The following is a 24,811-nucleotide window of genomic DNA, read 5'->3' on the forward strand; positions in this document are numbered from 1 at the left end:
TACAGCTGGGGCGCACAAGTGTGCGCACAGGACAGACTGGAGATAAAGGGATATCCGAGTAAACACCGCTCTCATTCGCTCCTCTGTTGTTGAGATTGTAGTCACACGTCATCACAATATCAAGTATCCACAAGAAAGAGTGCCATCGAGGGAGGAAGCTGGCTTTCATATGGTTTCCTGTCCTGTCAGTGTCCAGTGGCCACTTAAAAGGGAAATACAGGCTGACTCTGAGGGGGCAGCTGTGCAGGAGAGCAGAACCAGATGAGCGAACACAACTATGCGCAGTACCAACCATTAATGGAGAGCTCGGCTGACCACAGAAGTTCCAGCAAACCTACAATAACTGTGTCCAGGAGGGGGAAAGAGGCATGATATACAAAGGAGGTCATGCACTTTAGAAAAATAGGTGACAAATTGAACAAATTACAGATTTTTAGGTGCAGCTTTCTGCAAGATCTATCCTTAAATTGGATGCTGCAGTCTTTTCTGTAGAGAGGAGGAAATGATTAATCAAATGGCAGCCCTAAAGTGTCGTTGCTCAGCATCAGTGTGTGTCTCTATGCACTCGTGTAGGCGTTTAAAAAAAAAACACTGTGGAGACGTCATGAGAAGGAGACAAACCCCCCACTCCACAGACTGTATCTGTGCATTAATCAACAGCTTTCACACGCCTCTGTGTGCGTTATGTCAGAGCTCTCATCAGACGTACGTGAGCTTGTGGTTTTCCCTTCTTCCGCCTCTTTTGTTCTGTCTGTCCCCCATCTTCTTTCATCTTAAGCATAATTATATCAGTATGTCCAAGCATGAGAGACAGTGACCATCACATGCAATGCAGTACTGCATGGACGGTGGCCTATTCTATAGTCAATATAAAATCCACCAACAATGAAGCACCACAAGTTGGTTCTATAGCAGCTGCATGACAAAGTGAAAGCGATGTATGACCTGGGCCCGACTGCTCTGAGAAAGCATCAAAAGGTCCAAAGATACGGTGAAATATTTTTGTCACTCTACATGAAAGCCACATTTCCTCATTAGCTGCACTTGGGCGTGCACTCTCCTACATGACACAAGTCATTATTTATAACTTGCGTGAAAAAGTCAAGCTACAGATAATTAGTTCAGCGGAGTGCATCCTAACTAGCTGCATTATTAGTGTTTGAACCCTTGGTCCCCTTGTGATAAAATCATTACACTGGCAGGCTCACAGAGACAAGCAGGAGAGGAAGGAGAGAAATGCTGACCGTGAGTCATCACATCAGTGAACTTTCAGTTTCAAAAGGGAACTCGCAGACTCTATTACTGGCACTCAGTTTAAAAAAAAACAACAAACAACAACCAAAAACCGGAAAGAGTTCATGAACATGAACATGAAGTTCAAACACGTCTTTTCTTTATAGCTGGCAGCATTTAGCAGCTGCTCAGAGAAGCTTTAGCGCCCCCCTTTTTTTGGGAAAATCTTTTAGTATGTAGCGTGAAGAGTAACAATGGCATAAACGCGCAGCTCTCAGTTCTGCCGAATATTAAAACCGCACTTGTGGGTTTTCAAAAAGGAGACTTTTTTAAGGGGAAACAAGAAGCAGAAGTGGAAAAGAAAGCAGCAAACACAGGTCCTGGTGCAAAATACTTCGCAAAATAAATTGTCAAAGGAGCACTGGGAAGGTACCCTGAAACTCCTGCAGCCTGTGCATCACTATCCTCTCCTTTCTCGGCCTCATCACCTTCTTGGCTCCTCTTCCTGATTTCTCCCTTCATCTCCCCTCTAGAGCAGGTTTTAAGCCCTGCCATGACATGTGACTGCACTAATCTCCCCATCACCCCCGTTACCAGCTGGCGATTTGACACAAAGCTTTGCGATTTGGTGCATCAGTCGATGATGTGATATGCCAAGCCACTGACTAACAGGGAAAATACATATTTAGATGTCAGACTTCTCTGCCGCTGAGACCTTGTGCATTTATCTGGAGCAACTGTGTTTAACTATTAGTAAACACTCACAACAGCACAGGCTATTTTTTGCACTTACAGTTAAATGACAGAGCACATGACCAAAGACAGGGCTTAGTTTACAGTGTCCTGTACTTTGGCCGCCTGTTATCAAACACGATGACAGCACTCAAACTGAAAACAGTTTGAGGGAAGTTATATACAGTATGTCTGCGCACCCCTACTCATCCTGAACAAAAGGTCACCGGCACAGGAGAATGTGGGTCAACCGTTCACGCAGAGGAGATGGCGGATGCTCCCCTATAAAGACAAAAAAAAACCCAAAACAAAAAGATGCATGTGGGTACATGCACCGAATACAAACATGCAAACAGGATCCCTCAGCGAGAGAGAACAAAGTAAACAAAAGACACAAAAGGAGGGCAAAACAAATGTAATGTACTCTCTCACACACACACAGCCATAACAACCACCATCACAGTGATAGATGGCTGTCTCTGTTCATTTTAGTCTTCATTCCTTTCTCTGACACATACACATACACGTAAAGAGACACATTCCTGGCAACTCTTTCATCACTCGGCGACTGCAGTGGAAAGAAGGCCTCAGCATAGCAAGCAGTGATATGGAGACCACAGTGAGCCTCACTTCCTGTTTATTATCACGATCTTTTCTCTGAATGAAGCCTCATACAGGATCATTTACTGTATAGACGTACACACGATGAAAGCAACGTTTCTGACAGGATCTATCTGCATTCGTCCCCGAGCGGGAGCAGCAGCAGTGTAAATAAACAAGAACAACAATGACATCAGTACAACTCACAAACAAAAGCAACACAAATACACACGGCAGCAACATCACCAAGAGGAAGAATCTGTACCTGAATCTTCATCTTCCAACAGGAATTCATGTCTGGATCCTGGAGTCACCTCACCCTTAGTCACACACACATAAACTCATCCACCCACACACACACACGCGCGCGCACACACTCACCCTCTCACACTGACAATGGCCGTTCAGGGAGGTTGCATGCCCCCTCTATAAATCCCTGAGGTGAGCTGAGACCGAGAGAGAGAGACACACAGAGAGAGAGAGAGAGACACCGAGAGGGAGAGACAGCCGAGCCAATGCGGAAGTAACAATGTCAGCCGTCGCCGTGGCGACTGGAGCTACCTCAGCAGAGCGCAGAAACAAAGACAGACACAGGAAAAGATAGAGAGAGACGTCAGAGGGAGGGAGAATAAGTGGCTGCCCTACATTTCTTTAAACAGACACACACACAAGCACACACATGCATATACAAACACAGAGGCTGAGCTGCTACCGACGCTGCTGCTGCTGGCTTGTCCAGGCTTGCTCGCCCTCTCCCACACACACAAACACACACACAGAGTCAATCTGATACTGTAATCCCATTGGCTGAGCCACCACTTCCTCCAGCTGATCTTGATGACCAACGGGGGGAGGGGCAAATGTTGTTCAATCATTCAAGAGAGGGAGGGTGGTGCCCTTTAAATAGACTCCCTCTGCTCGGTACACTGAGCTTAACCTAAAAGCACCTCCCTCTAACCCTACTTAAGCTTGTCCTACACCAACAAACACACACACACACACACACACACACACACACACACACACACACACACACACACACACACACACACAGCCTCCTCCTTCTCAGTCCATTACTGTTTTAAGACAAAGAGTTAGCCACCAAACCTGTTTTAAGCCACTGTCACTGTCCACCAATCCGAGAGAGCCTTACTGCCGTCTCTCCACCAATCCCCGGCTGGCAGCAAGGGATGCAAGGTGGAGCAGAAATGACAGAGGGTAATTTATTACACACATCCTCACAGCTACATTCAAGGACAAAGCTACAGTATAGCAGAATCACCCAAATAAATACTAGGACAAAGGGGATGAAACATAATAATAAACACACCTATTAAACCTTAAATACAGCCACGACTGACAACAGAACTGGTGGTTGTGGTGGTGGTGTTGGGCGGGTGCAAGCAATTGAAGCATGCAAACATCCCGTGTCTGCCACCAGCAGATCACATCCTGCATGTACAGCAAAAAGTCCCACAGGGCCCATAAAATTTGACTGTGGGTCACTCTGGAGTATAAATCCCTGCTTCATATAACCTTAACTTAACCTGCCTTAACAGTCTCACCTTCCCTCAGGGGATCAATATTGATTAAAGTGTTGCTAAATCGACCTTTTCTGGACTTGTACCTTGCAGGCTCAACAACCTCAGAGCCCACTTAATGAGAATGAATGATTTTAAAGCTGCGTTATAAGTTATCTGCTGTGTACAGAGACATGTAGATAATGTATTATTTGACTTGTCTTATAGCTTTTGTTGAGCTCTATCGTTCAACTCATTTATTATTCTAAGACTGTGTTGTAACAAAGTACAAATACTTCATTACTGTACTTAGAATTTTCAGGTATATGTAACGTTTTAACACAAATGTCTGTACTTTCCATTCCTCACATTTTCAAAACAGGCTCGTTACTTTAGGTTTAATGCATTTGAGTGTAGTTCTGGTTTTCCAGCACTACACGCTTCGAACATCAAACCAATTCTAGTCTAAATGGAGGAAAGAATAACATTCAAAAAATGATCTTACGGGTGTATTCATCACTGGTGCTTGAAAGTTTCCAGTTTTCTGTTTTCTGGAAACTTGAAACTTAAATGTCGTCTTTAAAGCCTTTTGGTTTCACTTCTGTTCTTTAAACATTGATGAGCCACTTCAACCAGTCTTAGGGTTCCTCCACCTGCTGAATCCCACTTTAATGATTAAACAGTTTTTTAAATAAAAATAAAAAAATCAAAATTTTGCCCATTTAATAGTTTTTAATACATTAATATAAGGTTCAGTTAGCGCTGCACAAAGCTATAAGAAAGGTCCTTTTCTCAGTCACCACGGATGACGCACTAGACTTACTGTACTATGTAAAGAAAGGCCAGGTCCTTTGGATTGCATAACAAGCTAAGCGGCACTTTACCTTATTTGAGTAACACTGCTTAAACAGCTTTGGCGTCGCAATAGTCTTAGAGCAGAGTTGCTGGTCCCACTCATGAACTTTGCCCAGTCAACGCAACAGAGATTTTAACAACTGAACAACAACAGCCACATCGCAGCCATGCATCACACTTTGAGTGGAAAATAAATTTAATCAAGAATAGATCAGTTTACCTGAACTTTAATAATTTGCTTCTACCGTCATTAATATTAATTTTAGATATTAGACATTAGAATAATTACACTTCTTAATCCTCTACAGGGATTAGCAGGTTAAGACGTTTTTGAACACTCTGAGATTTGAATATTAAACAAGAAATAAAATACAATTAGTAATAAAATATAATTTTCTATGTATTCCTTAGTTATTTGTTTACTTGTTTATGCCCTCTGTGGCATTCAAAAAACAAAAAACTAGCGTTACCAACAGCACCCTCTGGTGGACAAAATATGCAACAACATTGATAACATAGGTAAAGGGTGTTTCTTCCATCTCTTCTTTACTGTTTAAATGTTCATTTATCTTTCATTATAAATGCCAATACATATACATATAATATAATTTATCTAATAACAGCCCACCGATAAATTAGTCAGGCTCTAGTCAATAATAAAAGACTAAATAAACAGTAAATAAATTACTATGTAGTATTGCTAGATATTCTGAAAGGTAAACTTTCTGAGAAGTGATTTTCAGTATATTATTAACATCTATTATTCTTCTGAAAGTAGGACTTTTACTTAAATCTGTAAGCAGTACTTACTAAGTTTAACTTCCTCTATAACTGCTGATGTTTTCTTGAGGTCTGCTGACACAGATTTCCGAGACAAAAAGACAAATACTCCGTATCCCTCAGGTTTACAATAAATAATGATTCCACATCATGTGGCACCTATTAGATCATTTTCTTGTGAAATACCACGAGGCCAAAAATTGTACAAAATAATGCAACTATAGTCAAAATAATGAGGAAAACTATGTGATGTGGTTTAAACGCGTATATCAAATGAGCATTCCCACTTTACCAAATCTTTTAAGTTTTCCACTGAAAGTGAGATTTGATCATGCCACATTCTCTCGAGTACATCAAAGCAGAATAAAAAGTACAAACCAGCAAAACAGGAGCAAGCGCAAACCACCGCAGTCTCTAAACGAACACGAAATTGGATTTCCCCAAGTGAGGAGGTTTGTTTAATGAACTCCTGAATCCATTCAGCGGGGCACAGTTTCTAAAGGTAAAGACGATGCATCGAATTTACAGCACATTATCACAATGTCGCCAGTCTTGTCACTCCAGCAACGGTAATCTTTGCAAGTTTCACGACAAGCTCATATTATTTAATCTTGGAGGGGGAAAAAAAGCAAGACAAAGACGAAAAGATCAGAAAGCCAATACAAGAACCATCAGCTGTCAGATGATGCAAGTGCAGCTTTTTCTGGTCAGTCAGCCAGCAGCTCTACGCATTAACATAACATGATGAGGTGAAGATCTCTCAGCACAGGTGTCAATAAATATCGATCGCAAATTGCTGATAATTACACTTTAATAGCAGTTCAGGGCATTCGACCCCACTGTTGCGCTCCACAACGTCGTTTACCTCTATATCACCAAAGCCTCTTCAAATGTGATTGGTCAATAGAATTTATGGTCGAAACAACTGCATCAAAAACCCTTTCACAGAGGCTACAGGTTGGATGGAGAGGGCATACAAAAGTGAGAGACACAAGGCAAATATTCGAGAGTTGGATGAGGGGGTGAAGTTTAAGGGAAAATGTGAAGGGACGGAGAGAGACAGAAAGCGGAAAGAGAACTTTTGACAGGCTGATTTCTACAGAGGGAGAAACATGTCAGATATCCCGCTGGGTGTGAAATTGAGCTGTAATATCCTTTTCACTTCATATTCAAATACAGTCATGCATACGGATAACTACAACTCTACAGCTTGTATGTCTGCAGCATCAATCAAATCTACCTCCAATTAAGAGAACGGGACGAGGGGAAGAGAGGGGGGGAAGAAAACGAGAGGTCCGTAAGGAAAGTCTCTTTAGAACTTCAGTTTTTCGGGGGTTTTTTGGGTTTTTTTAATATTCTGTAAAACGTTGAATAACCGCAGTGGGATCCCTTGCTACTTATCTGGTGTAACCATATGCAATTCTTTGATCTGGGGCTTTGCTTTTCATTTACATATCTCGGTATAATGCAGCAGAGGGTTGTTTCTGCGCATGGTGTATTCATGGGACAATCTCCAGATTCGAATACACAAGCCCAAACATTAAGTGGGCCGTCACCAGCGGCAGCACAGCCAGAGCACAAAGCCATCAATTCACCATCCCAAAAATAACAAGAGGCTGACAGTAGCAGTTTCATTGATTTGCAGCTCTCCCCACTACCCACTGTCCTCTTGCCCCCCTATCTTGTCATCTTTTCAATTTTGTCACCCAATGGCGCACATCTATCCCGACGTGTGAACGCCGATGGAGAGCGGCTGAAAGGGACGGCTGCTGCGAGGGCACGTGACCGTCAGCGGGGCCGATGGAACAAAACTTCAAAATGACCTCCTTCTGCGAGCCACACTTTCAAAAGCTATTTCTGTCCAGGCTGTGTGGCAGAGATCGGACTGTGGAGTGTTGCCAGTATGTGCCCGATTACAGTGTTAAACAATGACAAAACAGCACGCAACACTCATGCTGGTGCCGGTGTGACACACACGCGAACGGTATTTAAAGTCAGCGGAGAAGCCCACATGGAAAGTTTACCTCAATTAAACTGCACTAATTCAAAGGCAGTTCATCAACTTAAATTTGAGAAAGACTTCAGTACGATTTCAGAAAGAAAGGCACTGATATGCTCTGAGCCTGTAAGCTTGAGGACAGTAAGCAAACAAAACAACATAAACTTTTGAAATATATTCAAAGCTACATTGAAATACAGTATATACAGAGAACACAGAGGTTTCTACAATTCTAACCAGCTGAAAGTCAATATTTGGCAATGACCACCTTTATTCTTCAACACATCCTGAACTCTGTTAGGAAGCTTTCTTGTAATTTATTTAAGTAGTCTTCAGGAACAGTCCTCCAGCCTACTTGAAGCACATTCAAAGCTCTCCTTTGGATGTTGGCTGTCCTTTTGTTGTGTTCTCTGTCAAAATGATCCTACACTGCTTCAGGCCAGGCTCTCCATTTCTCTTCCTTATGAATGGCTTCTTGACAGCCATCCTTGGCTGTTATCATTGTTATCATTTCTGATGAGGCTTCTGCAAACAGTAGATTGATCACTTGAAGAGTCAGATGCATCTCTCAGGTCCCATGTCAGGTCTTTGCTGGATTTGTTCCCCTCTGTTTGTCAAGGACCTGACTTTCACCTACTGTTCATCTGTTATACTTTTTTTTCCTTTTTCTTTTTTAGGCCTGACATGTCTTCTTTTGACTCCCCTTGTCCATTTTCTTCAAACTGTTTGAGAGCACGCTGCACACCATGCCAAGATATGCCAAGCTTTCAGCTACAAGCTCTTTGGGAGTCAATTTTTATCTTTGGCATTTTTCATTTAAAGAAATATGAACAAATGATGTGTTTTTGTGAGAGGCTGACAGTAACAAAGTGCCTAAAGATACAATTTAAAGTTGGTTGTCTCTCTAACTTGTCTGTTATGTGCAGACATAGCAGTGGTTCAACAGTTGAATGATCAGCTGAGGTCAGTGAAGAAAACAACACACACACACACACACACACACACAGAGGTATAAGGACTGGACTGAAAATGAGTGAAGAAGCTCTCACTGTTAGAAGTAAAAACAGTGAAAACCTGCTCGAGACCACTTTTCAAAACTACAATTACGTCTGGCTCCTTGGAAGAAAAACAAAGAAAGAGGTGGCTCGAGGCTTCTCAAGATTCAAACGTTGTCATCATGTTTAAAAGCAGGAACATCTCGTTAGCAGTTTTAGCCTTTTGTACATTCAGTCAAAATAATGGACATGTGTAAAGATAATGAGTAACTTATGTATGTGCTGATGTACATATAATATTTATTCCAAGCCTTGTCTGTCTTTGAAGAGTTGGAACTAACTGATCTGGGTAGCGGTGTTCCAGACACACAGGGGGCCTGAGCTGGGAAAAATGATTTATGAATTTATAAACTCGTGCACTTTCTGTGATTCAAAAGCCAATTTTGCCACAGTGTCTTGTCTTCAAGTCTTTTATTATTCATCTTTTTTATTTACATGGCACTACATGATGCACAATCCTATTAAAGCTGCACAGTTTTTAATCAATTTACCTCAGTTTCACACAAATTGTTTTTCTTCACAGCAGCGTAGGAAATGGAGGAGCTGGAAGTGACAGACACGTTTGAAGATTCTCAAAATTCAGCCAACTGGTTTTCTCCTGGGCTCTGAGCTGCTACGTTTACGACAGACACGTTAAATTTTGTTCAGCCGGTTTCTCAACTAATCTGTCCCCAGTGGAGAAATCTGAACACATTGTTCTCCTCTGTGAGCAGCATCCAGAAACGTCAGTCGTGATGCCAATCCTTTTTGTCTCCTAGCATCCCCCTGCTGCGGACATCAGTACAGATCAGAAAAAGCTAAATATCACTAATGAGTGAGTCACTATCGTGGTGAGGAGCAGAACAGGCTGTACTTATTATTATGGCGACAGAGGAGTAGCTGCAGTACAGTTGACAATAAGCAGAGACGTCATTTAAGTGAACTGTACTATGCATGTTGATGAAAACTGAAGACAATCACAAACGACCTGATTTAAGTCCACAGTGCTGGTAAATGTGTGTTATTAAGAGCAGTGCTTTTACTAAAGTGTTTTCATTTACCAAATGCTTCATGTAGGGAAAAAAACCCCAACTAATTTTCTGCAAAAGACCATCTCAATTCAGGGCGGTATCGTTCTTATCCAGCTTTGGATGACAGTTTTAAATTCTTCCCATTGCAACGCTCAAAGAAACAGCTGTGCTCTTTTCTTCATCAGCGATCGGAAAGTTCCCCAGATGTGCTTTGGCTAAAGTAACCAGTTGTTCGTCATGCTTTAAATCCTTTCCTCCGATTTGTGTTTGAAAATACTTCCAGCTAACTATAAACTACACCTCCGCGCCTCTCGCACATTTTAGCTTTCAAGCCAGCGTCTCCTTTAACCCCTCTGTAGGTCGACGCCTGGTGAATCCACTTAAAAAAAGACGGATTTTCTTTTGTTTGAAGTCGTTCTGTTCGAGATTTGCTTTGATGTTTAGCGTCATTATCCAACCACATCATCCAGCTTGTACCGGAGCTTCAGCTGCCGGATAGCAGACCTGATATCCCGCTGTAAGATGTGTCGATAAAATTAGGAATTTCCCCTCAATAATGGTGGAGCTGTCCGTGCCCTGAGGCAGGAAAGCAGCCTTAAATGATGATGCACTTCAGTATTGGTGAAGTGCATCAGTGTGATGCGTTCTTTGTAGGCCCTGCTGAATGTTCTCGGTAGCATGAAGTTGCTTGTTAGCAACCAAGATATTTTTTTATTGAAACCATCCCAACACAACGCTGCATTTTACCTAGGTCCTACGCTAACACCGAGCTCTGGGGTTCTTTCATCTCACTGATGATTCCTTAATGCACCTCGATGTAAAATAGCTGCATTAATAAATTATATCCACATAGTTTCTTGAACTTTGGAATGACAAAATTAATGGGATATACTGATTAAAAGTCTTCTGATGTCTTTGCAAGGCACAGATCATCAAGCTAAAACACTTGGTGTAGTAACCATCGCACACTTTCATCATGATTCATTGATTGCACAGCAGGTTTGATAACTCCTGGAGAGATACTCATCTTGTGTGTTAAACAACACTCTCCATCAGCATCGTTAAAACTCCAAATGAAGGAATATTCTTTAGAAAAGCTGAGTTGAACCTTTGAGACAAGATGCATTAAAGCTGGTTTCAAATTTTTTTTAAGCGCGCAGGTGCTCAAAAGCTTAACAAGACATTTTATCATGACTTTTGCCTTTAATTTGCCATTCATCTTCATTAGCATTAGCCAAGGCAATTACATACTTCTATGAAGATAATTTGAAAGGACTTATTGTTTCTCACCTCTCCACTGAAGACACACAGGCCTCTTTTCTAAAGTCTGCCAGTGTCTGTGTTTATCAGTGTTTGGGAATAAAAAGACAAAAAGCACCTCTGCAGACGCAAACATCAGCTCTATCTGTATCCACATCAGAACCTGGGGTTTGTGATAACCTTCTAAATGAGACAAGTATTTCAGCAGTGCATTGCGGTCTATAAAGAGCGGAGGACAAAAAGCCGGAGTTGGCAACGGTCGTAAATCCTGCTCAAATGTGGATCAATCATTTCAAAATGCCTCTCAAGTTGCAGCAAAGTGATTCCAAGCTCGACCAAAATTGCACTCAGTTAAACTCCCACTGCGTGCATGCGCGAGTGCATGCCTGATGAAACTAGTCATTAAAAGCTATTGGAATGCGGACAGCGGCTCAGACCTACGATGGCGGAGTTCTCTGTGATTTTTAACTCTTGACCCGGCTGACCTGATATCGCTAGCAACAGACAATTAGCGTGCTCAGGAGTCGGGGGGATGCACAGAGATGCAACTAAACAGTGTACAATGGTGGTTATTTTGTTTTAACCGACTCTCTGGGAGAGACATAACTATGCTAGCTGTATATATTCTTTGAAGTAAAATCAATAGGCAGGCCGACTCTGACTTACAAAGATGGCAGACTGAGAAGAAAAACTAAGGATGCTATCATATCTTTTTTCTTGAATGAGAAAGTAGAGTTTGAAGACTTTTATTAGGCCCAGCTTTTCATTTTTATTTACCCAGCCATTTCCAGGCTTTGCAGGGAGAAGGGAGGGTTTTTATTTTTTAAAGGCTCTGTGAACACAATTGATGCACTCCATCCAGCTCCTTTAAATCCATCGTCTGTGCTAGACTATACATGCATCAGTGCAGCAATGACCTCAGTATACAAGCATATCCCACCTCAGTGCCCACTTCACTCCCTTTTGGGCTTTCTCCACCACCATCTATGACATCATTAATCTTCACCTGCTGTTAAACAGATGGCGCCCTATTTCTGACCCTGGACAGACGGAGAAGTCTGCATTGCAAATATACGAGTACAGATTTTTTAATATATTTTTTTTAAGTAGGTTCCTTTTCAACCCAGTTGTGATTTTATTTTTCCAGCCTTCACAGATCTGATCAGAATTTCTGGGCTATAAGCAGCTTTCCCCTTCAGGACGTGAACCCTCAGCAGGTGATTCCTGCCATGCAAACACACCTGACGTTACAAAAATGCTTCTCCTACACCTGAACCTTTCATTTCTCTTTTCACCTGCGGGCGACGGGTTAAAACGAAACGCGTTAGCCAATAGACTGTGTTTAATATCGTTACACAGAAGCAACAGTGATATAATGCTAAAATGGCACAAAGCAGCACTGCTTCACTTGTGATCTTAACAGAAAGCTGCATGCATTTCTTCACACAAAAGCAAACAGCACGCAGAGGAAGTATAAATAATTCCTCTTAAGTCTTCCCATCACAGGACAGCGTCTTCAGAGATCTGTTATTTTGCCAATGAACAAAAGACTACAGCAAACAGAAACTCCTCAGACAGTTTCAAATCTCTCCAACTCTGCTCGTTTGTAGCGTTAGATTCTTTGATGTATTTTACACCAGTGAGATGCATCTCAATTTACTTTTTTACACCACATCTACCTAAGGCGTGCAACCTTGGATCTACACATCTTCTTGCTCTCCCACTTCTGTGCGCTGATGATGGACAAAGGATAGATCTGTCCTCCGCCCACCTACAACAATCCCCATTTTAAGGTCCAACCTCATTTGGCTCTCGGACAAATACAGTCCACAGCAGTGGAAGGCGATTTGCATTTAAAGGATGTTCATCTTACACGCCTCCTTCCTGCAGTTCACTGAAATGAACATTTGCATTTTGAATGCCTTAAAAATGTTCAAACTTGAAAGTTGGAAATCTAAACCACAAGGCAAAACTAGGAAATTAGGCTATTTTAAAAATTAGAAGCTATAACAGCCTGTAATGACAAAGAAAAAGACCAGAATTGTTCGGAGTTAGAGTCAAGCTCAGTGCTAAAGAGGAAAATGAAGTCATTGAGTCCAAAACTCCACAAAGTGTGAACGATGAGTAGAAGAAGCGAATCAAACATCTCCTAGTTTTACGTAAAAACTGCTACAGGCGTTGCATCAGGAAGCATTTTCAGGTTCAAATGGCCTGGTCTTTCAAGGGCAGGAGGATAATTCACTGTTTGCTCTACTGCCCCCTGCTGACCATACCTTTGCAGCACTTCTCTTGGGGTCTGATTAGTAACACCAGTCATGGTAAAAATGACACTTTCTTGGAAAGATCCGTGTTAATTGGCACAAATTATTGGGGTTCGAGAGACATTGGAGACAAACATCAGTCGGTTTCGTTTAAAGTAGACTGAAATTTCTTTGGCAGAACTGCTCAATTAAAACACGACAACAACAATCACCAACATCCATCCAAACATAGCCTCGCTAAATTCTTTCTCTTTTTAAAGCTCACAGTTCTGGAAATATTTAAATTCAGTTACATATTATTACTTCAGCCATGATTAAAGGGGTTACTGAATTTGACTACAACATTTTTGGGCCTAATCATTCACTGTGGCTCAGGAGGATGAGCAGGTCATCTACTAATTGGAAGGTTGGTGGTTCAGTCCCTAACTGCTCCAGTCTGCAGTGTGAACCCCGACTAGCTCACAGGGCGTTCATCTGTGTGTGAATTTTTGATAGAAAGCACTTAGATTCTTAGATGAATGAGAAAAAGAGCTGGGAAGACTCAAGTAGAGCAAAAAAGCACTGTATAAGAACCAGTCCATTTACCATGTACAATGGCAGTTTATTGGAAACACCAATGACTTTGATCTCAGTGCCAGTACACAGACTTTTCGGCCTCTTCACTAAGCTTTACTGACAACCAGCCAGGTGCTTTTTGCATTATCTTGCCATGGAAGACAAATTATTGTAATGGCCAGCAAGTGTGCTTTGTACTAGAGTGAATATTATTGTTATTCAAGTGAATCTTTCATTTTAATTTGACCTGTTGTGTGGCTACTTCAAAAGCAGCACATTATATCGCCGTGTTTGTTTGGATTCAATTAATTGAAAGTGTAGCAACCAAACATTGTTGCTAATTTCCCTACAATTGTTGGCAAATTAAGTCATTTGTGGAGCAAAACTAACAGGAAAATTACACATAACCTCACCATAATAGGACCAGTATGCGCAGTGCAAAGCAAAGCCAATCAGATATTTCAACATAATTACAGAACTGGTGCCAACTTCCCTACAAGACATATGAGATGTGACAGTCCAATTTTCACACTGACTGCTGCTACAATGTAAGAAGGCCAAACTTATTATGCTCCTCTGTTGAAATCTAAAACATCCCCAACCCAACCCTGGCTGACGCCTCAGCTGTCTCGACTGAGGCTAAACACAGCCTTCACATCTGTCTACCTCATCGTCGTGTCCGACGCATCTGTCGCGGTCCTTGATTGACAGCGAAGCGCTGGCTTCGCATTCCAACTAGCCCGCTGCTCATCTACGCATTGCTCGGTGTCGGCTCCATATGGGCCAATCTCCTTACGGTATCGCTCAGGATTGTTCACTTTCTCGTGACACATCTGTAAGGATGTCACGACGGGCCTGCGGCAAGCTGTTGTGACTTGTTTCAGATCATTTTTATGACAGTACGAGACAGCACAAGGATTACAAAAAACGGCTAAGAGGAGTATCATTGCACGAAAGAAAGTGCAGCCGTATTTAAAAAACAACAGTGTTGTGTTTACATAGCACAGATCTGAGCGGCTCAACCTCCCCCCCCCCCCCCCTTTCACCCCCCGGGGGGCTGCTTGAACTGTTAAAGCAACAATGTCACACTCCAAAAATGTTGCACTCCGTGACCGCTGCTGCTCACATTAAGTAGGAGAGTGTAGAGCCGAGGCTTACACGAGCCACTGAATGAGCAGCCTCCCCAGGACAGAGGTTGTCTCAGAGAATGAAAACTGCACAGCAAATCAAACCATAACTATTAGGCCAGAAATGATCCACTTCACCTCGGGTTAGGAGGAGAGAGACACAGAGAAAGATGGAGCGAGGCTTGCAGAGGAGCAGACTGCCTTTTACAGGCTGTCTTTTGAAGTGATAAGCATGAAGTCAAAATCCCATCGCTCCCAGCCGGCCCACACTCCAACCTTCGCTTTTTCTGCATTTCCATCTCCCACGGCTGGCATCTGAAACACATTTCGCCGTTCCCCCATCCTCTTCTACGTTTTTTTTCTTTCTGCATTTTTCCAGCAGCTCTCCGTTTACTCAAACCTCCTTTCAATCACTTCTCCCGTCCCACTCCGCCCTATCAATATTTGTCTGGTCAGCTCTCTGCCTGTGCAAAGACAAGTGCAAACAAATATTTTGTGGGAAAAAGCAGCATTTCCACCTGAAATGATTACACGCTTTCTTCCTGATGACATGCTTTGGCTTTTAAAGCATCTCTCCTTGGCTTGTTCCATCATAAGCTTGCCCTTAATTGCAGACCTGACCTCAGGAGTGTTACACAGTGACATCACAAAATGACTTTTAGTGTGGTTTGCAGTCAATCAGTGAGCAATAATCCTTACTTTATGCTTAAATGCACTTGTTTTCCAGATTTCAGGTATGTAAAATTTTATAATGGATTTATGTGAAACTCCAGGGAGAAGCAGTGATAAAATTTTTATAAAAACACCATTTATATTCTTTGCATTCAGCATTCCTGCTGTTTGTTCACCAGTTATTTACCTCATCCGGGTGATTGGCAGCTGGCTTTACCTTTTTTTTGGAACTCAGTGTATTTTGAGTGGTCAACAGGAGCAATCCAGCAGATCCCCATCCATCAGCTAATAACACACCATTGTCCTTGCTGTCCTGAGATCTCTTTGTACATGACGGCGCATGGGCTTCAAATTTCACTTTTGTAGTTGGGCTTTGTTCCCCTGTGTGCAAGTCACATAGCACAGATGACCAAAGATAATATTTTCAGGACGAGCTCAACAGGTTTTTTGCCAATCCAAGAGGAAAAAACATTTAGCCGTGCCCAGATCAGCTCACTTCCTGGATTCACCGTGCACAGCCTGAAATGCAGCAGAATCTGTTCGATGGTTTCTGACAAATCCAACAACAACAACAACAAAAAAACCCCGTTAAAAACAAGCAAACAAAAATGAAAAGTCGCACACTCAAGACTTTTGCCGTCTCGTAATTTAGTCATATTGCAAGACATTGCTGCATAACAAAACTGCAGATTTTCTCTTTACTTCTGGGTGTCTGTGGTTGCGTGAGAAGCATATAAATGACTGAATAATATAAATAAACAACAAGCTGTGGCTTCAGTGGGTACTGCCTGTTAGTTTGGGCTCTGCACAGACACCTCACCTTACAAATATCACTGATGTCCTGTAGATGCGGCAGAGCCTTTTATTCTTTGGCTGTACACATCCCATATGAGTTTCCCCCATTACATTACTTACCATTGCCCCTCCTCATCAAAGCTGACTGTCAGTTTGCTTGTTGAACATCACTCACTCACATAAGGATCCCTGTACTGCTGCTGCCAGGGACTAGCAGTCAACAAAGAAGTAAGCAGTGATTGCCTAAAGTACACAAGTCTTTACAAAAACTTTCCCGCACATTGCTGTTCCGGTGCATGTGCAGCAGCAGAGCTTTTATGTGTCATTTAAGAGCGCCAACTATAAATTGGATAAAAGCAGCTTAGAGAAAGTTCAACGCGATGCAAGATAAAAAAACAAAACCAAAGAGTTTCAGGTAGCAGCTCGCCAATGTCCTTGCCAGGTTGTTTCTATGGTGATGACATATTCTCTTCCCCCATGTTTGTCTTGTCTCTGTACCCTGAGATTTTCGTGTTTCACATACAGCACCATTGTAATCTATTAGCGAGCCTGAGGGAGGCCACGGCCCTGAAAGAGATAGGACGGAAGGAGAAGAAAAAAATGCATTCGTTCATGCAAGGATTGAAAAGACGCCACCTGATTGCTGTCAGCCCTGGCAGCGTGACCCCAGGCGAGGGATAGTGGAGCAGCCACCTGGCCTGTGCGGAAGGTGCCGTGAGTTGAAATAAACGCATCAATCACAGTGACAGAGGACTGACAGCAACTATCCACAGCTCCTGCTCTTACAAATAGGCTTCACCTCGATTTCACGGGAAAGACATTCTTTCTGGTTTTGGCTGCTCTTCAGATCGGCAACAGGGGACACTAGTATAGAGGGTGGATGTATTGGGTGCGCTGCCTGAATACTCATTGAAGTAAGTGGGAAAGCACGGCGCTCTCCTAGCACACACGGCTTTTGACAGCTCCGACAGAAGCAGAGCTGAGGCATGTCTGTGGCAAACGGCAAACTATTTCTCCACGTTCTGCCCGTGCTGCTTCACTCCTGCTGATACTACTCTTATTCAGTCTTTGCTCCGTTTCTACGGCAACAACAGGCTCTCGCTTCCTTCACGCTGTTTACAACAGACCAAAATTGTGCTCTTTTTCACCTTATCTCTTTATACTCTCACCTGGCCCCTCTCACCGTGATTGCGCGGCGCACTCTACCTTTACTCATTTCTCCTCTCGGTAGATGGAGGTGAATGTTAATGTGAGGCCGCAGTCCTCTGCACTCTGCAGTACTCACTGAAAACCTCATCTGGACACCGGGTGCTAGTGCATTCATGCAGCAGCACCATCCAAAGGCTAAGGAGAGAGAAGAGGAGCACTGTGCACACAATTTCATGGGATCAAGAGTAGCGTACGACCCGTGCTACATGTCATTACGTCTCGCACTGCCCGTTATCTTCATCGGTTACTCTCTTGTCTTGAAGTAGTCTAGCGGCGCACAAGCATATTCGCTTCACAGGGTCAAAGAATAACATTCGTCTCAAACTATACATAATTTACATAAAACCGTCTACAAGTAAAACACTTGTAGACAGAGTTCCTCTCTCGAAACAAGCCGTGTGACATGTTGAGATATTTTGTGCTTGGCTGCTGAAAATGAAAGAAAATGTGCTGTTGAGACTTCTAAGCAACAAACATCTGGTTTCCACTCCACCTAAGGGAAGTGTTTGAGGATGTTTTCTCCCTCGCTTTTTTGTAGCATAATAGCACAGCCCCCTGCAGTAAAACATAATAGGGAAACTCAGCAGATGATTTAAATGCCCATGGTGAAAAAGCCTGACAGACTTCCACTCATCTGTTCATCATGAGACTCAAAGATATGGTTTTCTTTGGAAATTATATGGCAATGTAACAGAAATGACTTCACAGATTTATAAAATGTAACAGACAGGTGGGCAATAATACATCCTGAGGATGATCATTTGGAGTGAAAAGAGAATTTCTATAATTGATTCAAGTTTTAACTTATGTATAACAGTTTTAGAATCATTTCAACCCTCATTGTGAAGCTTGCTTTAGTTTTACAAGAAAATGAGTTCTGCATCAAGCTTAAGGGTGCATTATTTTCTTAATTCTTATTTAAGTAGGTACGACTACCATAGCATAAATAAAATGTAAAAAATACCGACTACCCCTCAGCCCTCGAATAGACACACCTATGGTACGGTATGGTAATTTTAAAATCCTAGATGGCGTCCTTTGTCAGTTTTCGACTTTAGGATTTTCAAAAAACTTGAACCTCACTGAGATTCTATTGAGATTTTTTTCTATCCTATCTATGGTATCAATTTGAAGCACCTACATCACCATGTAATCAAGTTATTGCTTTCACAAACTTGGTGTCCACTGGCCCGCCCGGCGCAGTGACAACAATACCACATAAGCCTCTTATGGCTGCATGGTAAACATTTTGCTCACTATCTGCTATACAGAGAGGCCTCTGCTAGAAAGAAGTATACAGGACTGATATTAGCCTCCTAGCTTGCTTACAGCATCATAATGCTTTCAGTTTGGTGCGATGGCACATAAGAGGTCAAACCCGATCACCAAGGCACAGCATAATAACTGTAAGTAATCTAAATGTCTTGATAACCGTGACAAGTGTTTAACTTACTCGTGTTATGTGAAACTAGAATGAGAGCACCTTAGTTGCCCAGCCCTAAACTCAATATGTTAAAATGCGCTATATGTTTGTGCTGTTGTGGGTTTTAAAAATATTTCATCAGCCTAAAAAGAGACTGTACCAGCTTCCTCTAAAACGACTTTCTTACCTCACAGCTGGTCCAACATACGGTAAAGCTTAAAGCTACTTGATGTTCAGTATGGCTAAGCTTTCAGTCCAAACTACTATAGATACAAATGATTGCTGTCACATCTTGTGCTAGATAATATTTTAGAAACCAGGCTTGCAAGGCTCCTTGCTGCCGTTAGCGTCCTGGATAGTGAGTCCGACTTCACCCACCCACCACAACACCCCTGAACATCAATAAATTTACACATTACACAACTGTACTGTGCCCACTTGCAGGAGCCTGTGCAGGATTTAGTGGCAACTTGCGTGAGGCTGCTGCTACCACCAGCTGAAGTCATCCAGCAGCACCCCTCCCATTCTTATGTTGTTGAAGAATATGCAGTTTTCTGTCACGCCACTATAAAAAACCTCGCATTTTAAAAACCTGGTGGAGCGGGCCAGCTTCTATGATGGGGACAGAATCCTTATGGAGATATAAAGGGTTCATTCAAAGCCAATAAGAACACAATGATTTTAGTTATAGGTGATTGTTTCACTAATATACAGCGAGTCGTTAAAAGGGGGAGAAATCTGCTTCCAATGTAACTTAAAAAAAAGTAAATAAACTACAAACTTCTTTCATATAAACGCGCTGAGCAAAAGCACAGAACCTGAATAGACTTGTTACTCTCCGAGCTCCGTCGGGCATGTCAGAAAAAGGAAACAAACCTGTGCTTTTGCTTCAGTAATCGGTACAGACTTAATATAGTCTTTGTTTTCTTCCGCCGCGCCTTTTCAATTCACTTTTAATGAAAACAGCTGTGAACCACCACCCTGCATGTTGCAGTACAAAAGTAGCTGTTGTTCTATTAAGTTACAGCCTGCACAGATTTCAGATGCACTGTTTGCCGACATGCTGCAATGTGCTTATTTTCTGAAATGACTCCCAGTCAACTGTGGATGATATCATTAAATTAAAAGGTGTCTAAATCCGGCTCTCGAACTGACTCCAAACATACCAATTAGAGTCTCCAGTCTTTGGATGGCTCTCGTGTCTAAAGTATAAACAACCATATTTAAGCGGTCTTATTTTGTTCCATCCTCAAACTTGTCATCAAAGTGACCATTGAATGTGCCATTTAAGGCTCTCAGTAAAGTGGAGACAAACAAAGTCCTGTCAGTCTGCAGGCACGGTGTACCAGTATTAAACATGTTAAAGGGCGTAACTCTGGTTTCTGCAACTTTGGAGACACTTTAATGGTTATGAGCATCAGTCCTATTAATAAAATGACATTATATTAAATTTAAGTGTAACAAAATGGAGACAAAATAAATCACTCAGGGGAAACGACTGTCTGCTTCAGCTCAGCTATGAGGGATTATTACATATACACTGGATTCAGATGGCGATGCCCAATGAGAGGACAAGTTACTCCATTCATACTAAAGTGCACGTAAATGTCTGTATCATATTTAATGTCAATCCACCCAATGGTCAGCAATTTCACTCAAAAACAAAGGCAATGACCTCATGGTTGGGGTAAAAAAACAGTTCTTTCTCCAATAACAGATGCTTTTCATGACATACACAGACAAAAAAAACAAATACACTGGCAGGTGGCTGACGGAGGTGGTGAACCTGTGGGTCAGGCTCCCCTGGAGTGCTGCTACCGCAAGCGTGGAGCGGTGTGGATGAGAAAAATAAAGAGCTTTCGATGGAGAAAAATAGATCAGTGATGCCCTTTAGCTGAGCTTTAATTCAAATAAAAATTAAATAAAATTATATTGCACTGGAAGTGAACTGCATTATGTGTACACTATGGCTAAATATAGTTCATAACTGTGGCTCCCTAGACAACAACAGGAAAGAGTTCACAGTGTGGTCATGGATAAAACCTTGAGATGATTGAAAAAGAGATGGAAGGAGACAGGACGCAGAGGGGAAGTGTTGAGAAGTACAGATGAAGGCATTTAGGGACTCGGGTACTGAAAGAAAATGAAGCCTTGGTAGTACGAGTCTATTGTGCATTCGTGCCTACGGGAGTTCATGAAATAAACCTCCCCTCTAACGGACCAACCACTGGGAATCCGATTACCATCTTACCAAGAAAAGAAAGTATTTCTGCCCACTATATCTTTCTTTCTGCTCACAAGAGACTTATTATACACCTGTGTGTCCACCACATTGTGACAGAACTGAGAGTCCTGTGAGACTTTCATTACACACCTGGGGTACGACGCCCCACATGAATAGCATACATCAGGAAGCGATTGCGTGCCAGACGTCACGCTGCAGCGATAGAAACATCTGCAGTGTCTCCCAAAGAAGATGAATTTGTTTACTGTGGGAGAGCTCAGAAAGCTTCCACCATTGATCTGGCTGGCAGTGTTGGCTGAGTGTTTGGGGGCTGTTCGAGTCAGGAGAGTCAAGTCAGCATGTCACAGACAATTAACGGCGTCCTCAGACAACCCCACGGAGAGGCTTTCCAGGGAACACAGGAGCAACAGAAGGGCCCGGATGGGAAACAGAGCACAGGCCGAGGAGGCAGCAGCATCTCAAAGGGGGAAGGGGGACCAGCGGATTGAGCCTTTCATGTGGTGATTTCATGACTCCCTCCTGGAAATAATTGTATCTGTGTTTTGTTTTTTTATTCATCTTTGTCTGTCTCTGCTTATCTGCTGGCTCTTCAGTTGTGCTGCTCTGCACTGCAAACCACAGTCATTTCTTCAACAGAAATAGTGAAAAATCTGAGGCGGGGGGGGAAAGCACCTTTGTATCAAGGTGCAAAAATTAAATTGGTTCCCTAAAATTTATTCCAGCAAAGTGTCTAATTTGCAGCTGAGAGTTTTTTCCCCTCCCCTTCGGACTAGGTGGATTTTCTGTCCCTGCGGTGAGTGACGGGGCTGAACAAATTTCCACAGGTGACTAGGTTAATAGCTATACATCTGTCCACTTAGGATAGAGAACATCCCACAGAATATGCAAATTACGATATCATGAAATTATGTTGTTCCTAAGAGGACTCCCAGTGTAAGTGCAGCTTAATGTATACATACATTTACTGACTGATTGCCCCGTTTTTGTAGCAAAGTGTTAATTTCGAGCTTTGAAACCGTGCCTATATGGGGTGTGTGAGAGACTACGGGTGGTGGAAGGCAATGAGGCATGGGATAATTAGAAGAGATTGTGTCCCCTTAACCACTTTTTCCTCTAATAGCTGCCCTTCTGAAACGCTCACCCTAACACCGGAGACAAAGAAAAATCTCTTCTGTTTTAGTGGTGCATATTATGCCATGTCTACTAGCACACACAGCAGCTCGGGGGACTGTAATTATTTCCTGCCATTTCTCTTGAAGTCTATTTTCTTCTGCTACGGGTCGGCTGTAATCACATATATAAAACTTAATATAGCACAGACTGTTGAGGCTACCAAAAGAGAGCAAAATCACCCATGGAGCCATCATAGGGGCTAATGAAATTAAATCTTTAACAAGGTGAAGCAAAGTCCTTTCTCACAGCAGTCAAGGCCCTCAAAGGCGCTGCCGTCATGTCGACTCTTCCACATTTAATTACGTTTTTTAACACTTCGGCCTCAAGTGGCTCCGTGCAGCCGGGGGCCTTTGGGAGACCCCTGCAAGACCTGCACAGACTGGAGAGAACAACAACACCAGCTGCCGCCGCGTGTACCTGCATCCGGAGCGCACGTCCTCAAAAGCGCTTCTAGTAAGACCGAATCAAATATAGAGAGAAGAGCTTTACAGAAAACTGCAAATACAGCGTGGATAGGAAATCCTCCAAGTTTGTCCTGAAAAGTCTTTATTTTTTAATATAAAAGTGCTAAATGACAAAGTTAATTACAGCCTTATGGGTGTAACACTTCCTAGTCTTACTCACATCTTTCAGTTTCCATCAGTCACATTTTGTATGAGGCTAAAGGTAGGATGCAGAGTTTCTTGAATTCCTCCAGCGTTATATGTAAAGTAGGTTAGTTTGCTGACACATAACATTCATACCTTTATGAAAACTGCTGCCAGAATAGAGAGAATGCCATTTGCCTGTGTGTTATCTTCTCTCCCCAGATCCTGCTTTATGCACAGGCAAGGGCACCAGTTTGGCCTCAGAACATCTACACCAGGATGATGTGCGCAAGAAAGATAGGCAAGCAGAGAAATGCACACGTTTGTATTTGTGTTACATATGCATAGAGTGTAGGCGCACATGGTTGGTTAGAGATACATCAAAGATAAAACACAATTACGGTAAATTACATTAATTTTAAAAATGTGCCTTTGCCCTTGAAATGCTCATTTAAGCAGTCACACTCTCCTACTTGACCAAAGCTGTGTCCAACTAGATGTGACCGCCTCGGCTTTACTCCTAACAGTCGAGTCACACAACATGTAAACATTTCCTTTTCCTGATAATGCAGCATTTCACGCCGAGTTTTCCCAGCCCAAAGGCTTTACGGGCAAATATCATGGTATTTCCATTTGTAAGCCCCGGGGCACGGCAATCTGGAGGGGACTGATTTGGACAGTCGGATCTACCAAATGTTTGGAATATGTTTCTCTGCCTCTGGGTTGAAAAACACATTTTCACTTTTTAAAAAAATACATTTATAGAATTTCATTGAACAGTATTTTTTTTCCCTTTGGAAATGTCTAACAGATATAGTAGTGCTGGGCGTAAACAAGTCTGTCTGCCCTGTCAGCTGAAATGCTTCAACCACTAACAAAGTTACGTGAAGCAGTAAGTACATCCCGTCCTGTTCAGGAATAAACAAAATTAAATTGTTCTGTGGAAAAGGAAACTGGAGCAAAACACAAGACGAAATTTGATAATTTATGACTTTTGGAGAAATTACTTCTTGTACGCATTTTCCTCATTGGTTTGCTGAAATTTCTGACCGCTCTTCAATGCAACAGTCTTTCAGTTACAAGATGTTTGAGGATATTATTAGTTTCAAGTCTCCTCGCAACTTTTTAGAATTGGATCTAAACAGTAGAATCTACCGGAGGTAGATGTGACTGATACATAAACACACAGAAGACTGTAGTTAGATTAAAAAAATAAATAAATGACTGCAGGGCTGAATGGTTTATGGTTGGCAGAGTGTGTGAGTGGACATGTGGGCTGCTGGCTGTGAAGAGCAGTGGGGGCACTGTAGCTGAACTAAGCAGAGAGCCCAGAGTGTGGTGAAATAATCCAAGCAAATAAAGAGTGAAATCAGCCAAATCGGCTGCTGTGCTCCGGATTTGACTGACGAGGTGGTGCAGGGCAGCCAACTGAGGTGGAGCAGAGTGGATGACGGGTGAGAGAGATGCTGCAGGTGTGGTGAAGAGGACAAGGTGATAAACTTTTTAGCCAACTGTGAGGTTAGTTTTGAAATCCGCGCAGTGATCGGCTCCCTTTTTTTACCTTCTTTATTTTAGGGCTACTAATACCACCAGTCATCCAACTTTTCCATGATGATGTTCTTTGACAATAATTAAGTTATAAGTGGATTCTAATAAACATTTTAATGAAATAAATCATTTGCAATGTTAAGAAATCCCCTAAAATGTAATCGTAAATACT

General features: G+C 42.3%; 1 protein-coding gene across 7 annotated transcripts in view; it reads right to left on the reverse strand.

The window, feature by feature from the left end:
- marchf8 (membrane-associated ring finger (C3HC4) 8) overlaps positions 1-24,811 on the reverse strand; it is a 91,464-nt gene that overhangs the window by 35,501 nt on the left and 31,152 nt on the right. Inside the window, exon 1 of one of the 7 annotated variants that reach the window (XM_005743813.1) lies at positions 2,831-3,251. The exons of the other annotated variants lie outside the window; for them this stretch is intronic. Coding sequence (XP_005743870.1) covers positions 2,831-2,860 — 30 coding nt within the window. The 5' untranslated portion in view covers positions 2,861-3,251. Of the gene's footprint in view, positions 1-2,830; positions 3,252-24,811 lie in introns of those variants that run through there. 7 annotated transcript variants of the gene reach the window in all.

Source organism: Pundamilia nyererei, unplaced genomic scaffold (assembly GCF_000239375.1).
Source record: "Pundamilia nyererei isolate P.nyererei 1_Seehausen unplaced genomic scaffold, PunNye1.0 scaffold00136, whole genome shotgun sequence".
Taxonomy (NCBI): Eukaryota; Metazoa; Chordata; class Actinopteri; order Cichliformes; family Cichlidae; genus Pundamilia; species Pundamilia nyererei.